The following is a 17,701-nucleotide window of genomic DNA, read 5'->3' as shown; positions in this document are numbered from 1 at the left end:
TGAAGATGTTGTTGCATGCCACAAGAATCTGAGTGCTGTAATTGAGGATACAAAATCACAGGGGAGACTTGGTTACATAAAAGATGGAACAAACATTCAAAACTCTAGTATTCACGATCTCATAAGATGGGCCTCATGTACAATTGTTGTCCAAGCAGCTTAATCAAATGTTGCACATTTCCAAACCAAATCACAAAACTCAAGCAATATTAGGCAAGACCCAAAGACAATTACCACTTCATGCATTGCCTGAACAACTCTAATTTCTTGCCAATATTCATTTGGCGACTTTGAAAGTAGAAATTTTAAAAGTTATTAAATAGATAAAAATTATAAACAAAAGGCTACCTGGCTAGGCTCGTTTATCAACACAGGCTGGAATCATCGAGCTAATGCTTTATCCTTTTGAAAATGCATCCTGTATTCATAAATAGAACCTGAAGGTTCCTGCTGTGTATAACTGTGGACCCACCTCTCATAGTTGTTGCATGAGGGGGAAGAACCAGTATATGACTACCAGTTAGAGTAAACACTTACAGGAATCCTCTCTGGATATTTCTCCCAAATTCTAGCAGCCTCAGCACGCCTTTTCTCTGCATACATTCTGCTTTGAAAGGGATGTTTCTAGGGACAATGTGCAGCTTGGTTGCTGCTCCAAGGTAGCTACATCCTGGTGTATCAACATAAAAAACAATAAATACTCCTTAATAAATAGCTTAGCAAATAATTCACCACTAAGAATCCATACCAAAACTATCTGTGAGGGTGCATCCATATCTGGACAAGAGTTTTGGATGCATTCAATCCCCACTGTTTCCTGTGGTGTGGCCCACTTCAGGTTTGGATCTGCTTCATTTTTAGGCTCATGCCTTAAAATAAGCTCCTTGCAGCGATCATATAGGCATGTTTTCTAGGTAAAGGCAAACTAAAGAGTGGATACTGCAAACTGAAGGGGATTATAAAATCAGATGTCAAGGACCTCATTTTACAACTTAAATGTGTACAATAATGGAGAGATATACCAATTCTACCATTCCCAGGAAACATAAAAACCAGGGAATGAATTCCCTGGCAACCAAACAGGCCCCAAGGGGCACTTCTTGCATTGATATTTTTCCATCAATACTAAGAGTGCACAATGCCCTAGGCAAGTGGCAAACATTAACTTTAGGAAAACAAGTCTTAACATGTTGGCAACGGAAAGCAACCCTCTAAATCTCACATGACTATGGCAGGTTATACAAAGAGAAGCTCAGCAACATGTTGATTACCAAGCTTTGGCAAAAAGTAAGGAAAATTAATTCAAGATAGAGAACTCACAGTTTTGAACTTCTCTATGTTCGTCTCAAGAAAACTCTCTAATTCTGACATTTTCCCAGTGCCATAGCTATTCGCCAAGTCAACGTAAGGCTGCCATGAAGAAACATTTTATGAGTGTATTAAACTTAAACTTAATTGAATACTATCACAAAAGACATCAAATGGAAGAAAATGACACAACTCACCTTGATGCCCTTTTCCCTCCTCCTTTACCCGGGCTTGGGACCGGCAATGCAAGAAGTTGCATTGGCGGAGTTAAAAAAGGGCTTAAGCTCCATTTGGTTTGAGAAAAAATTATATTCATAAAGATTGATGTGATGACCAAATGGAGCCTAAGACTTATATGCAAATTTAGTAAAAGGTATGATAGGATCTCTTACCCTACAAATATGATGACTAAGTGACCACATGTAAAACAAAAAAAAAAAGAAACAGAAGAGATTAAATTAAAGACATGCAAATGCAAAATTCAAATCACAAATCATAATCTTATAAAACTAAGATTAAATTAAAGAGATTAGATAAGTTTAGATGTGCCCTCTATAATTAAACTAAGATAAAAATAAACTGTTTAGATGTGTCTAACTCAATCCAAAAGTTTGAAACCACAGATCCCTACTACCCCCACTTACAAAAGATGTTTACAGTTCCAAATACTTAATAAAAACTTCTCTCATGTAGTCATCATCCATTTCTGTCTGCAACCTATAAAAAATAACAAAAATAAATCAATTACTATTCACAATCTCATACAATAAGTTCTATTGCTTAAAAAATAATAATAATAAAATAAAAAATAAAAAATAAAAACTTACCATACATAAAGTAGTGGGCCAAGCAATACTCGTTCCAATTGCATCCCCAATTGTTTTATATCGTCCATGGGTCCTTATCAAATCCTCATCACGTACCATTGCCACTTGAACAGATACTTCCCAGAAACCAACTCCAAGTTTTTGCCCCCCTACTTTGTCAATGGATCCGTGCTCAAAATGGTTCCTTTAGCTACAGTATCCCCATGCCTTACAATACTCTTAAGAAGAACTTGAGTCACATTAGCGCAGCTTGTAGAATTCCCCTTATTCGCCAAGTCTCTCTACAAATGATAAATCAATGTCAATTCTTGTATATAGCTCGAACTATGTATAATTGAAAACATATTACACGTAAAAATATACATGTATATATTATAATTACCTGAGGGGTTGGAACCAAGTGGCTTGATGATGAGGAGGGTTGGTTCAAGTTGGGATTAGCTGAAACACCTAATAATGTAGCTAGATTAATGCTTGGATTCGTTATGGCAGCCATCAATGTTGTCATAGTTTCTCTCAGTGAAGATATTTGAACATCTCTATCAGCCATAGTTTCTCTTAGTGAAGATATTTGAGCATCTCTATCAGCCATAGTTTCTCTTAGGGAAGATATTTCAGCATGCAATTCCTCATATTGTTCATCTATCTTCTGAGCATCGGAGGTCATCCCTTGGGACTGGACACTATGGGATGTTGTGCCCCATATATCAGAAGAAGAGGGACCTAACCCGTAAGTGCGGACACGGCCATGTCGTTCGTCACCCATGACTTCCGAGAATATATCTTTCCTCGCAGTGCTGTTATGTGAAGCCTCTGGCTGCTGCGAAGTTCGTTCATTTAATTGTTCCTACAATTAAAAATCACCAATTTAGATTTGATATTGCTAAAAGATTAAACAAAATAAGAAGATACATATACATACCATTGCTCTTGCTGAGGCCTCATCCACAGGCATCCCATTCTTGCGTCTATGTGTCAATAAGAACATATCTACACGGGTCAAATCCTCCCCATTGGCCCTCTTGTTTCTCTATCATTATTTAAATAAGTTATATATGAGAAATAGATTGACATCAAATTATTAGGTGATTAATAAAAAAAATTACCTCTTCTTCACGTATTCGCGCAAAGCTCTTCGTGCCTGCAGCGTGGCCAATGCGTTGTTTTCTTCGATTTTCCGTATTTATCTTATTACGGGCCTAAAATGTGACACATCAATAGAGTAATTTATGAAATTTCAGCTTACGACAGTTGTGTAATTTCATAACGTGAAGGTTTTAGTAGCTACTCATCACATACCTTTCCCTCTTCAGAGTTCCAAAACTCAATGAGGGCATTCCACTGATCCATATGGACACGCTCATTGAGGTCTGCTAGCCGTGCCTCATCATTATCATGAGGCGAGTAGTGGAATTTCTTCAGTTCGCACTTCCAGTCCCTCCATTTTTTTCCAATCGACATCAACACCCAAGATTTAATCTCTTTGTCAAACTGAAACTTGGACTGCATCACATGAACAAAGTAGACAATCACATATTGAACAAAGAATAAATAATAAAATAATAAAATACATAAAACAAATCACCATTACCATGACAAGTTCGTACATATCATCCTTCTTCTCGTTTGGCACTACCCTCCAATTAGAATATGTAAGGGGTGCGTAATCCCCATTACGTGCTATTGTCCCCAAAAAGTTTGTCAGCTTGCTAACATTTTCATTAACGGGCTGCCCTAGATTGTTGGTGGTAATAAAAATGCGTTGCCCTTCACGCATGTTCCAAACTTGATGGCATCGTGTGGGGCCTCGACTCCTCTTCGTGAACAACAAATCTGTTGAAAAAAAAAATGCACATAAATAATATGCAGACTTGTATAGTTCATTAGCAAAAAATACATTAAATTTTTAAGGATATTAGAACCAATGCATAACATACCACTAGAAGTATCCTCTAATGAATCAATTGTCTGGTGTGGATCCTGAGGCAAACTCTTGGAGAGACCCGCCGTAGGCAGGGGAAGCTGGGGATGAGAAGGACCCGCTGTAGACTCGGGCAACAAAGGCTGGACTGGACCCGATGTAGCCAGGGAAGGCTGATGCTGGGAGGGACCCGCCATAGGCTGGGGCAACTGAGGCTGAGAGGGACCCACATTAGTCTCGGGTAGCTGAGGCTGATTGATGCCACCAGTCATAAGGCTTATCAGTAGCCTAGTCATGCGTTTAGAACGAGCACGTTTCATGTCTTAAGAAGAACCTAAGTCACATTAGTGAACAGATGCATGTTGATAAGACGATTCAATTTTGAATAAATAAATAACATAACCATATGAAAAAAGACATTTTAATTTCTATTTCATACATTAGGAAAACATGGTACTTAAGAAATCAATTATTGTACAAAATGTCATCTCCAATGGGATCAGATAACTCAATATCATCTATTTGTTCTTCTACCATCGACTGGGTGGGTGGTAAATATGTGACAACTGTTGTACCATCAACATCTGCCCTTTCCCAGCTAACAGTGTCATCACTCGGGTCCTCCAAACATTGATCATCGCAGGGTGACATGCCTAAGAATGTATCAACATCATCTGCAGACTCTTGCCCATGCATCTCAAATAAGTCTCTAGGTTTCGTCCTCACTACAACATGCCAATCCTTTTCGATGAGGTCTTGTACGTAAAACACCTGCTCAGCTTGAGATGCAAACACAAATGGTTCATCAGACAAATGTTGACCTGTATGGCATAATCGTTTCAAATTCACAAGCGTGAACCCCAACCCATCCTTCTTAACACCCCTGCCTTGAGATCGAACATCAACCCAATCACACCTAAATAATACAACCTTCCGAGTACCACAATATTCCAGTTCTATGATGTCCGTCAATACACCATAGTATGTTACATCCCCTGCAATGGGATTTCTGTCATTGGCACTTGCAAAGCTTGATGTCTTTGCAGTCACAACAACTCCACTATGTTGAGTTTTTCTTTTTTTCTCACGATCTTTGGTGTGAAATCTGAAGCCGTTTACAATAAAACCTTTATATCTTCTTGCCATACTAGGACCCCGAGCTAGCCATCTAAGGTCTTCTGAAACCTGCTCATTCCTTTCATGGCGCAACTGTTCAACCTATTCAGATACCAAAAATATTCATTCAAAAGCACATGTTTGAATAATAAAAAATTAAAAAAAAACATGCACGTCCTTAAACTTATCAAATCGACTACTTACACGATCACTAAACCATTTATAAAATGTATCATTATGAATGCGTTCTATGTCCCTTGGCCGTGCGCGACGATTCATCCACTTAACAACATTCATATGTTCTCTGTAAAAGTCATTAGTTTTAGCAAAAAAAAAAAGAGTAAATTTATCTATGTATAAATTAAGTCCTATAGTTGGCTTACTCAAGAAATGGGCTGAGTTCATAGCAGTTAAACAGGACATATCGATGTGCCTGTGCAGATGTAACGTTATCCAGTACACAATCCTCAGACTTCCCTAATGCACGACCTACTAGTGGGAAAATAGAGGATTGTTCTTCTATAACAGTGTTACCATAGTCATCATTCCGTATTGGCCGGTTGAACCTTGTCTCTGTACCATGCAGGTACCTCGAGCAGAATGTTAAGCATTCTTCTGCCAAGTACCCTTCCGCAATTGATCCCTCGGGCCGACATCTATTACTCACATACGACTTTAATGTGAGTAGATATCTGTAATCACCAATAATAAAAAGTTTAAAAATATATGGTCGATTAGCATGACTAGCATAGCATGACAAATAATTTTAATTTCTAAACATTAACACGTACCTTTCAATGGGGTACATCCATCGATATTGTACCGATCCAGCTATTTTTGCCTCCCCGCTAAATGAATAGTCAAATGCACCATAATATCAAAAAAAGCTGGTGGAAAGATCTTTTCTAAATGGCAAAGTGTTAACACAATTCGAGATTCCAATCGGTCAAACTCTCTTACTCGACCAACCTTGGAACATAATTCTCTAAAAAATCCGCTCAATTCAAGTAAGATTGAGGTTACGTTCTTAGGTAATGTTGTTCGTATCGCAATTGGAAGTAGTTGCTGCATCATAATATGACAGTCGTGGCTCTTGAGTCCTGAAATTTTGCGCTCTTTGAGATGCACACAATGTGAAATATTGGCTGCATAACCATCTGGAACTTTCACCCGCTTTAAGATTTTGCAAAAATCATTCTTCTCACTTGGTGACATAGTAAAGCATGCGGGTGGCAAATATGTCTTGTTAAATGAAAGTTGTTTTGGGTGTAATGTTTGTCTTATACCCATATCTTGTAGGTCAAGACGTGCCTTTACACTATCCTTTGTTTTCCCTGCAATATTCAACAGCGTCGCAAGCACATTGTCACATACGTTCTTTTCAATATGCATCACGTCCAAATTATGACGCAATAGATTATGCTCCCAATACGGCAAATCAAAGAAAATGCTCTTCTTTTTCCAGTTATATCTTTCTTCCTCATTGTCTTCTCGTCTTCTCTTATGCCCATGACTGCCTACAGTCTGCCCAAAGGTGACATTAATTCCTTGCAACTGGGCCAACACATCAGAACCAAATAGTGGAGTTGGCGCCTCGCCAAATTCTTCCGTGCCATCAAAGGATCTGCTATCGGTTCTAAACTTATGATCATGTTCTAAAAATCGACGATGACCCATATAACAAAACTTTCGACCATGTTTTAACCATTTAGACGAAGTGTCCTTATTACAACAAGGACAAGCGAGACGTCCTTTAGTGCTCCATCCAGACAAGTTTGCATATGCAGGGAAGTCATTGATAGTCCACAACAATGCCGCACGTAATCGAAACGTCTCATTGCTTGAGGCATCACAAGTGTCTGCGCCAACCTCCCACAATTCCTTTAACTCATCTATCAAAGGTTGCATATACACGTCAATGTCATTACCAGGTCCATAAGGGCCAGGAATAAGTAAGGACAACATGAGATTAGGTTGCTTCATACACATCCATGGTGGTAAGTTATATGGTATCAGAATAACAGGCCATGTGCTGTGAGCAATACTCATTGTCCTGAATGGATTGAAACCGTCAGCTGCTAACCCAAGTCTAACATTATGACCGTCCGAAGAAAAGCTTGGGTGGTTGTGGTCAAAAGTTTTCCACGCTGGGGAATCAGCAGGATGCCTTAATATTCCATCGTCGGTGCGTCCTACTTCATGCCATTTCATAGAGGAAGCTGTTTTTTATGACATAAACAACCTTTGAAGCCTTGGTTTCAAGGGAAAATGATGCAATATCTTAGCTGGAATTTTTCGATCCTTTGCAGATGAAGAAGATCCCTCATCATCTGACTGATGTTCAGCCATTTTCCATCTAGAAGTACCACATATAGTACATGATTGCTCATTGATGGCCTCCTTCCAGTACAACATACAGTCATTGGGACATGCATCAATTTTGTTATATTTGAGGCCTAACTCCCCAATAATCTTCTTGGTTTCATAGAAAGACTTTGGCAACATTTCACCCTTGGGAAAAGCCTCCTTCAACAATTCAAGTAACATGGTGAATGATTTATCACTCCATCCACCAAGGCACTTTATGTGATATAGTTTCACAACGAAAGAAAGCTTAGTGAATTTCTTACAACCTGGGTACAATTCCTGATCAGCATCTTCTACCAATTTGAAAAATTGTTGTGCTTCAGTATTCTACCCCTGTGTAGGTCCGTATGACGTGTGGCCCGCATCACTCTCTTCACCATTTAGATTTGAAATACCAAACACATCATGTAACAATCCATGCATATCATCATGTGGATCTGGATTATCGCCTACGACATTTGTGGTAGTAGGCATGGAAGAAGACGTAACCTCCCCATGGAAACGCCAATAGGTGTAACTTGTATTAAATCCGTCACACACGATATGATCATATACTACTTCTCGAGACACCCAGAAGTTATTGTTACAGTTCTTACATGTACATCGGATCCTCTCTCTATTACTTGCATTTGCAAATGCAAAATCTATAAATTTCGCAGCTCCATTTAAGTATGCGTCGCTGACCCTAAATCAAACAATGAAATTAGAGGATATGTCAAAAGAACGCATCTTGACCACTAAGCCACAACAACTAAAATGAGAAGTTTCTAAATGGATACCTTGGCAGATGAATCCAACTCTTATCCATAAGTATCTTCCTTAGCCACTCAGACGGGGTAGTGAAAATACACTCTGGGCCTGACAAAGCTTCCTAATATAATTTAAACAAGCCCCATTATCATCCGTTCATTTAGCAAAGGAAGCCAAGTTATAATAATAACATGTCCCCCTAAAAAATAAATCCTCCAGATATATATATATATATATATATATATATGTTGTAAGTTGTTTATTTCTATTCTCAATCGCAAGTATATTCATCATCCAACCAACTATAAATAAAGCAATAAAAATATTATTAAGCAAGATCAATTAACAACTATAAATTATAATTAGATGTTCAACAACTCAGTTGATCTGTTCATGTAAATAAGTCCTACTTCCTCATGAACGTCACAAAGAAATCAATGTTATATAGCAAAATTGCTTCCCTCCTTAAAGAAACTTGTCTGCCTCTTTAAAAATGATACGTACATGCATATATTAGATAGTGGAGAGTGCTACTTACACACACCATGTCTTCTTCGATCAAAAATGATACCTACATGCATATATTAGATAGTGGGGAGTGCTCGTTACACATACCATGTCTTCTTCAATCACCAAATAAGAATGCAACACACGTGCTAAGGTTGAAAATGCTTAAGATCCAGACATTCATAGGGTGGTTTCCTCTCAATGCATATCTTTCTATCATGAAAATCAAACCAGTCCACTCATCAGCTGAGCAACAAATGCATATTTAATATCAACCATTGGATATAACTTTCTAGCTGTCCATATCTAGGTACGCACGTATCCCACCCAAAAATTGAATCATCCATTAAAAATAAAAAATAAAAAATTTAAGTTGAGGATCGTTCACTATAAGGGTCATCTAGAATATGCATGATGGATGATACACAGATGCTACATTGGCACGTGGGTTGCATATACAGTTAGTTCTTGAAGATGGGCCATATGGAAATACCATGCTCGAGGGCAATCACAAGCACCTCCTTAACTGAAGTGAGAGGAGTCATAACAGGGGATGGGTCAAGTATTTATGCATTTAAAAAAAAAACTTTTAAATAATAATAATAATAATAATGTGGGAGCATCGTCACGCGGTTGTTGAGAGTGGCATCCACCACCGCTACTTCATAAAAATATGGATATGTGGGGAAGTGTTGTTTTGTTATTTTGGTGATGATACATGTGATATTTATAAATAAGTACTCAATGTGAAATGCAAAAGAAACCAAATAAAAAGTGGGAGGGACCATATTCAGCTAAGAAGGTGAGGACAGTGACACAAGCATAAGCATGTAATAATTGGTTAGATTGGTGGTATTGGTTGCTGCTGGTTTTCTTATGTCCACTTCAACATACCCCAGTTTCATTTGGCCCATGGAAACTTCCAACTTACAATTTCCATATAAAAAATATATAAATACTAAGTACGCATGTGCATAAATATTAATGGGCACTATTACCAAATTAATATAAAGTATAGAATATTGTCTAGTTGTACATGCATGTTATGTTATGTTATGAGAGAGAGAGAGAGAGATACATGGATGCATGATGTGCGCATGTAAAGAAAATAGCATTCATCAATGAATATTGCATGGTATTTACTGGATGTGAGGTTTGGAGCATATCCTGGAATAGTAATAAAAAGGAAACACAGGCAAGTGAATCTAAAAGACCAACAACAGAGGAGTGTCCTGGATTTAATTCTTGGAATAGAACGGAAGTGCAAAAGAAGCAGCCCGTTCAATCTGATCAATCTACTCCCTGGGGAGGTTGGAAATCAAATGATGCAGGAAAATTTAAAAAAAAATAAAATAAAATTAGACTTTGTTACTAAAAATCCAACAACATACGAATTCAGCCAAACCCATCATAGAAACAGTACTCAAACTTTAAAATTTTAAAAAAAAAATCCCAAATATAAAATCTTTTGAATTTCCAATCAGCTACACCAAAAATCAGTTTCAAACAGTAGTTAAGAAATAGCAGGTGTTTTTCCCTACAGGTTAGAGAAATGCTTTACACAGGTCCAGGTGAAACAATTTGAGAACAGGGCAACAACATCATTATAGGTTCCTAAACACAGTAAATATCCTCGTGAGGCTAAACCTTTGTAACAATACTACAAATGAAGCCAACTACTGCATTCATTAAAACAAAGAAAAATCATATCAAAAATTAAATGATTAAAGATGGACATCAAAAGGATTAATTTGTTGTTACCAATCCTGTTGCATTTTGCAAAACCAAAAACCACTCCCAAGAGGACTCAGACCTTTCCGAACTGTCACTCTCTTTCCAATATGCCAGCTTCTCACAACCACTCAATTCCCACCTCAAGGAAAGAGATGATGAGTTTGCAAAAGCCCTTCCTAATGAGGTGGATCTATGTTGATTGTTCCCCTCCCATATATCAGGTTAGTCCACTCATGGATGGGCCAAAAAAGTATGAAAGAAACAGAGAGATTAAATGTACAACAGTGGTACACGTTATTGGTTGAAGCATTTCTTCAAACAACTAACCAGCAGATGTCAGCGGCCATGGACAACCGCGGATATGGCTGCCGCTGCTTGATAATCGAAAGGGGAAGTGAGAGAGAGAGAGAGAGAGAGAGAGAGAGAGAGAGAGGGAGAGATGAAGGGAGAGAGAGAGAGAGAGAGTACCTTCAATTTTCTCTTCTTTCAAGAGAGGCCGGAGTGGAGGGACGTTGGAGAGAGAGAGACTTTCGGGATTTGGGGATGGGGCGAGGGATTTGGGGATGGGGCGATTTGGGAGAGAAGAGGGAAGAAGGGTTTTTGGGAGAGAAGAGGGAAGAAGGGTTTTTGGGAGAGAAACATTGGCGCGCGCGATTTGGAGATGCGGCGATTTGGGAGAGGAGGGAAAAACGGGTTTTGGAGAGAAGAAGGTGGGCGCGATTTGGGGATGAAATTCGGGAGGCAAAAGACCCTCTTTTTTTTTTGTTTTAATTCCAGCGGCGGTGGCTTATCCGTACACGGGCGGCCACGTAAAAACGCTGCACATTTTGTATCTACATGGGCGTTTCGTTGGGGCCGCCAGTAAGAATCCGCCGCAGATCATGATATTTCTTGTAGTGAGAAGTGTGTGTGTGTGTGTGTGTGTGTCTATGTGTTGGGACATGGTGGGATTATGTATTTTATGGAAAATGCATATTCTTTTTTTTTTTTTGTGAAAGATATGTACATTCATTTTATTTATTTTTTTGGTTTTTTTCTACACTAAGCAACCTAAGGCTAAGGCCCCTACACCTCAGAACCCTGTTCATTAGAACATATTCTCTAACCGTCAAGATATTCTCACCAACAAAATCAGGCGAGCTATGTGGGCTAAAGTTATATTATATGCTACTTCAGACAAAAATTTCAAAACGATAATTTCGTGGAGACCATATCTCCTTTTAACATGATAAATTTAAAAACCTAACGGGTAACCTGATGGGCACCTAAACTGAATTGGATCCGGATCCAGACCTTCAAAACCAGACCCGGCACTAATAGAACCCACTTGAACTAAGCCTAGGTGCGGTACTAAGAACCACACTTGGGCTTTAAGAACCCATCATTAAATGCTTTGCTCTTTCATATCAAATACTTCTAAAAGAATATTTAAGAGGATCATAGCTCATTCAAATCATTCTATAGAGCAAAACAACAACCTTTACATGTGAACTCAACCAAAAATTTATTTCATGTCAGGAACGTGTTTTTTTTTTTTTTTTTTTTTGCATTATTAGTTGTTGGCTTTTTACATAAAAATATTTATGAAAGAGAGGAATTTAAGTTTGTGATCTGATTTGAGGAGTTAGTCCATTCACTAAAGACTTTGAAGCATTAGCTTTCGAAAACAAGTTATTAGCTTTTGAGGAGTTAGTCCATCCACCAATGGCCCAACTTATATGGTTGATACTATTTTGCTAAATGGCTAGCACACACTTTAGTCTTTAGCAAGGAACAATTTACTTTTCTCTTACCAGTTTTGTTTTTAGCTTTTCTTGACCAACCATCCAAAAAAAATTTCAATAACTACTTGTAATATTCCCAATAAAAGCTCTAAAACATGACAGGTTTGAATTGAATACCATTAATTTATATAGTAAATGAAGGAGATGAGCATCATCAAGGAAGGCATGAGCCTCTGCATTCATGAGCTGGTGCTTTGTCTATTTTATCAATGTCCTTGATTCTTTTTGAACTACTTTATGTGTCTCATAACTAGAAAAGTTGTTTCTCTGGGATAAAAATTATGAGGTTATTTTTTTCTTCTTCTTACTATATGAATTAATTCAATAGTGACTTAATGTAATTGCTAGGAACCGTACTTTGAACTTTGGAATTTCCATTACTTGAGTTGAGGTTGGCTCAAATACAAATGTTTTCTACATTGAGCTTAACATACAAATCAATGTACCATATTTCTCAACTATATATATGTATTACTTAGAAACAGTCAATGGAACCTTTAAACCATCTGAACCCATGACAAAAGATTTAAGAGTGATATGGAGACACAACAACAACTTTGGCCCATGATCAGCCAAAATATGATTGTGCATCCTAACTTGGAGTAACAGTGACAATTGAGCTAATCTATTAGATATACTTTCATCATAAACCCTTTTCAAAGACAACGGTGATACAACATAAATGCGGCAAAGCATTGGACATGTATGACAGTTCAAACTCATATACGAGTTCTTTTCCAATCAGGATGAATGATGCAGCCTGATGGTGATCACAATCAAGACGTCCAATCAGTCTTTGGATCCATGAAAACATTTGATCTATCAGTGGGCCCAACTGACCCACATGATGGTTTTCTTTGGACAATGTCATTTACTTATAGTTTAGTAAAGGGAAAAAAAAAGGATTCTTTGGCAACAGTTTATAAATACCCATATTTTCACCACTTGAATTTCCAGACCACATTTTGGGTAGTAAACGATTTCTGAATGTCATAAAATAGGTCCCATTTGATAGTTAGGCACAGTACCATGCAATTTTGATGTGAATTGATGAGTTATGACCTATTGATGAAAGATTATGCATTTGTAATGAGGTTTAGAGAAATTTTATTCGTTATTAATATTATATTAAACTAAATGATTGAGGTTAGATAATAGATGGTCAAGATAAGATCAAGGTTTCTTTGCATTGGAAGAAGTACAAGTGTGTCAGTAGGGAATTTTATTTCATTTATATATCCAAACATTTTGCTTACTAAGAAAATATATATAATTGTATGCCTAATTATAAACAAGATTTAATAATATTTACCTTGGCGCTGAAAATGACGGCGTATGCTTATGACTGAAATTTGTTCAGGGGTATGCATTTGTACCCCACATTCAATAGGCAAGTCATTGAGCTATTAAGGGATTGATTGAACATCTCATTGCTTGGCATGGTAAGGTATAGGGAAAGAAATGAAAAAGGTGTGGCAATTAAGTTTATTAGTGACTTTTTGGGCCTTATGGTGGGAAAGGAATCAGCAATGCTTCAAAAACAAATCAAGAGATCCGGTGCAAGTTTTCAATACGACAATTCTTAATCTGAAGGATTGGGTGGTAGGCTGGTAGCATGGAGGATTCAATCTTGTTTCATGCATTCTAGTGGGTGTTTTGGTCGGGGTTTGTTGTATTTTTGTATATTTGTATGTTTGTATGTTGTGGCTGCGGCCTTTTTTCTTTAATTTATCATCATCGTTCAAAAAAATCTACTTGACTATTTCTTACCTTTTAGAACTAAAAGATTGAAACATAGAGATGAAGGGTTGTTTTGTAATCAGTTTTTGAATTGCTCCTGAAGCAAGGGATCCGATCCATAAGAGCAATCACGAGAATATGTAGAAAGAAAATGTTGTTCTATTAGCAAGATGAGGAGATCTACAAATATACATTGGTACATGCATACTAGTTCTCAGCCTGTCACGACAGTTGCAGTTGTCATCACAACCAACACAAGGATTTACACATATTTAAGTGTGTCTATCAGGCATCATACGTTGTCAAATGGCATCAAATAACTAATCAATCATCAAATATAATTAGAAAATATGTACAAAATACATACCTTTTCCTATACCACCCATTCCAAACATTTACATTCCCAAATAATCCTGCATTAGAGAAATAGAGATATTATTAACCATTTAAAATGAGCATGATCTGAATGCATGGATCAATGCAAGTTGAGCACATTGTCTTTGAACATTTAAAGATTGTTGGCAGAAATCTATAAGCATTTTAGACATTGATTTTGAAATGCCTATTCTGAAATGTATGTTAACATTCATGTCTACTATTATTGGGCAGTGACCGTAATGCATGCTGAGATTCTTAGTGCACTACTAACCATGTATGAATATCATTTTCCTTTGTTTTAACCATGTATTGTGGCCAACTGTAATTTCTTGCAATCCTTTACTTTGAACCTAACAATCAAACAACTCGCCCACTAATCAGTGCCATATATCATTTTACATGTGCCTATATGGTCCAATCTAGCACATGTGTGTGACATCCATAGATTATGTGGCCTTCAAACAATCGAATTTAACAATAAGCAGCTCTACAATTTTTTATGTATCATACCCATGCATCAAGATGTAGAGTGAGACCTTTTAGGTGATGGGCATGATATAATTGAGAATAGTCCAAACAGTCAGTTCACCATAGGTTGTGTGATTTTCAACTATACGACTATCCGTCACACCATATTTGCTTGGATGGCGAGACCTCTACGGAGTGAAAATTTTACCATGCGACTCATTAAAAGGTGGTAATTGATCTTGATTGTGAGATGATGCCATGAAAGGGTTGTTCATGCTGAGTCACAATAAAGGCGGTACAAACTCTTTTCTATAGAGGCATCATAGATTGTGTAAGATTAAACCAGCTCATTTAGTCAAACAAATTGGAATTAAAATGACTTAGTATAATATTTCTGGGTTTGGATGTTTTTGCAAAACCTTTCAACTTTGGAATAGTATAGATGAGGAGCATGGTCCCTTGATCCAAATCATTGTTACCATAGGCCTCTCTTTGGATGGCGAATGCACCAAAAATATTTTAAATGGTAAAAGCCCAACCATTCGATAGGTGACCCGACAAATAGACAATTCAAAACGTAAAAAAAGTAGCATTTCATTCAACAAAATGCCTGCCATTGTAGAGCTTCAATCTTCCAATTTGGGGAATTTTTAGTACATTGCAATTTAGGGTAAGGCCCGTCATATCAACAGGTTAGATCTCTGAACCTTTAATCTCCATGAGGATCATCTATCTTGAAAATTAGGCTGATCCACTCATTACATGGGCCAAACATGTACGCTGAGTCTGAACCTGGACCATCCATTGATTTCAACAGTGCAACCTACTGGATGAAGAGCTTCATGGTGGGGCCCACTATTTACGTGGATCAGATGTCTGAGAAAAATCTCTCCCAACAAAATGGTCATAATAGTCCCTACCAGTGAGCTAGTGAAGGAAAAAAAAAAGTAAAAGTTGACATTTTATTAATTGATCTAAATGGTTAAGATGGATTGTTGGGAGAGGGATTTTGACCCTGGCCCACCACATTGAGAGTCGAGTTCGTTTGGTATCAGTCTCCCATAGCCGTTAGCGACAGTAACCCTCCAAGAAAAAGAAAAAGAAAAATAAAATGTATTTACCTCTTTTCTTTTTCTTTTTCTGTTGCGCCATGCTGCTGTTGTTGTTGTTCTTTTTCTTCTTTTGCTACCGTGACTTCTCAGTTCCATCCCTTTTTCCCTCTTTTTTTTCTGATGTGTTTGTCTTCTCCCTTCTTTCTCTTTTTTCCCTCTCCCTTTTTTCTCTTTTTTTCCCCTCTCCCTTCTTTTCTTTCGAAGCAATCCGCGAATGCGTGAGGCAAGTTCTAAAAATGAGTTCTTTTTAACTCCGATCGCAAATGAGAGAGCGGATCAAGTGAAACCCCGGGTCCACCGAGGTAGGTGTGAGCCTTGATTATAGAGCTGAGGGTGATGTATGTGCCTTAAATCCACACAGTCCAACCATTTCCAAAGCTCATTTTACGGAATGATCCCAAAAATAAAGTATGCCCAAATCTTAAGTGGGTCACACCACAGAAACAGTCTTGATTCAATCCCCACCATTAAAAACTTCATGGAGTTCATCAGAACGTTTATTTCCCCTCCAACTTGTTGATATGGTCACAAAAACCTATACAAAGAGACCACAAAAATGTCACCTTGATGCAAAACTTTTGTGACTCACAAGAAATTTTTAATGGCTAATTACTATTATTTTATGCACTATGGTTATATGAGATTAGAATCTGCTTTATTTTTATTTTTTTTATGCCTTAAAACGAGTTTTCAATAAAGATGACGGCATGAACGTAGTTACGTACGTCAAGCCTCCACATTTAGGGTCCCACGCACCTACATGGATCCATTGAAGCCATGCCCTGCCAATGACGCTGGTGCACTTCCACTAAATCCAAGCAGACTGGTGATCCTCGAGGTAACACGTTTAAGTGCTTTTTCACTTTGATGTGCGTGTAGTAATTGTCCATGAGCTTTTTACCGTATTTTAGGGTATAATACCCAAAATGAAGTAATCTAAATTTCAAGTCAACCACACTACAGGAAAAGGTAGTCATTAAATGCCAACTATTAAAAACTTTTTAGGCCCACTGTACTCTTTATTTGATCTGTTCTGCTGATAGGGTCAAATGGACATGGATGAAGGGAAACACAAATATATGTTATAGTCAAAACTTTTGTGCCCTCAAAAAGTTTTTGATAGTGAGTGTTCAATTCCTACTATGTGGTCCACCTATGATTTGGATGTGCTTCGTTTTTTGGATCACCTTTTAAAATAGCTAAAAGAAAAACTAATGGACAGCATAGATATACAACACTTATCAAGGCAAGGCTCACAGTTAGAGTAATACCCGCTAGTTTAGTGGACTATGAAGCTTAATGCATATAAAATTTGTTCACTTGGCATGTATTAAATTAAACTAAGTCTACTAAAATATGAGAACTTTTGTTGCTAAGTCAAAATTTCAAAATCAATTTGTGTGATGATGTTAACAATTAATTTATGGACACTTGCGTATTAAAATTAAATATTTTTAATTCTTAATTGTCCAATAAAAGCCAAACAATCTAACAATAGGATGATGAAATAAGTATAAGTTGGGATTAATTACATAAGTTAGGACCATTGGATATTTTTTATTCTTCACACTCCAATAAAAGTCCATTAATATAGGGCTAATTACATCAGTGGGATGAGTGCTAATAAAGTGTATAAATTTGAGGCTAATTTGAGGCATTGATTGGTCCTAAAATCGGTCCCAAATCATT

General features: G+C 37.4%; 2 protein-coding genes across 2 annotated transcripts; both read right to left on the bottom strand.

The window, feature by feature from the left end:
- Positions 1-159: 159 nt before the first annotated feature.
- On the bottom strand, positions 160-4,391 carry LOC131238816 (uncharacterized). Its single transcript, XM_058236411.1, has 9 exons — positions 4,073-4,391; positions 3,727-3,968; positions 3,435-3,638; positions 3,242-3,334; positions 3,058-3,165; positions 2,518-2,982; positions 2,330-2,416; positions 1,321-1,410; positions 160-288 (listed from the first exon to the last, which is right to left on the bottom strand). Exons 1-9 carry the CDS (start codon positions 4,374-4,376, stop codon positions 160-162), a joined length of 1,722 nt encoding a protein of 573 aa, XP_058092394.1. The 5' UTR covers positions 4,377-4,391.
- Positions 4,392-4,463: 72 nt separating this feature from the next.
- On the bottom strand, positions 4,464-5,846 carry LOC131239591 (uncharacterized). Its single transcript, XM_058237370.1, has 2 exons — positions 5,377-5,846; positions 4,464-5,274 (listed from the first exon to the last, which is right to left on the bottom strand). The coding sequence occupies exons 1-2, from the start codon at positions 5,593-5,595 to the stop codon at positions 4,522-4,524; spliced, it is 972 nt and encodes a 323-aa protein (XP_058093353.1). The 5' UTR covers positions 5,596-5,846; the 3' UTR covers positions 4,464-4,521.
- Between the last annotated feature and the right edge of the window lie 11,855 nt (positions 5,847-17,701).

Source organism: Magnolia sinica, chromosome 3, assembly GCF_029962835.1.
Source record: "Magnolia sinica isolate HGM2019 chromosome 3, MsV1, whole genome shotgun sequence".
Classification (NCBI taxonomy): domain Eukaryota; kingdom Viridiplantae; phylum Streptophyta; class Magnoliopsida; order Magnoliales; family Magnoliaceae; genus Magnolia; species Magnolia sinica.
This window is presented reverse-complemented; position numbering and strand designations above follow the sequence as displayed.

Excerpts from the sequence above, each read along its gene's own strand:
- LOC131238816 (XM_058236411.1), bottom strand. The coding sequence starts at position 4,376 with ATGAAACGTGCTCGTTCTAAACGCATGACTAGGCTACTGATAAGCCTT. Across the intron at positions 3,335-3,434 it reads GGAACTCTGAAGAGGGAAAG|GCCCGTAATAAGATAAATAC; the intron begins GTATGTGATGAG and ends GTCACATTTTAG. Across the intron at positions 1,411-2,329 it reads TTGTAAGGCATGGGGATACT|CCTTACGTTGACTTGGCGAA; the intron begins GTAGCTAAAGGA and ends TCTTCATGGCAG.
- LOC131239591 (XM_058237370.1), bottom strand. The coding sequence starts at position 5,595 with ATGTCCTGTTTAACTGCTATGAACTCAGCCCATTTCTTGAGTAAGCCA. Across the intron at positions 5,275-5,376 it reads ATAAATGGTTTAGTGATCGT|GTTGAACAGTTGCGCCATGA; the intron begins GTAAGTAGTCGA and ends GTATCTGAATAG.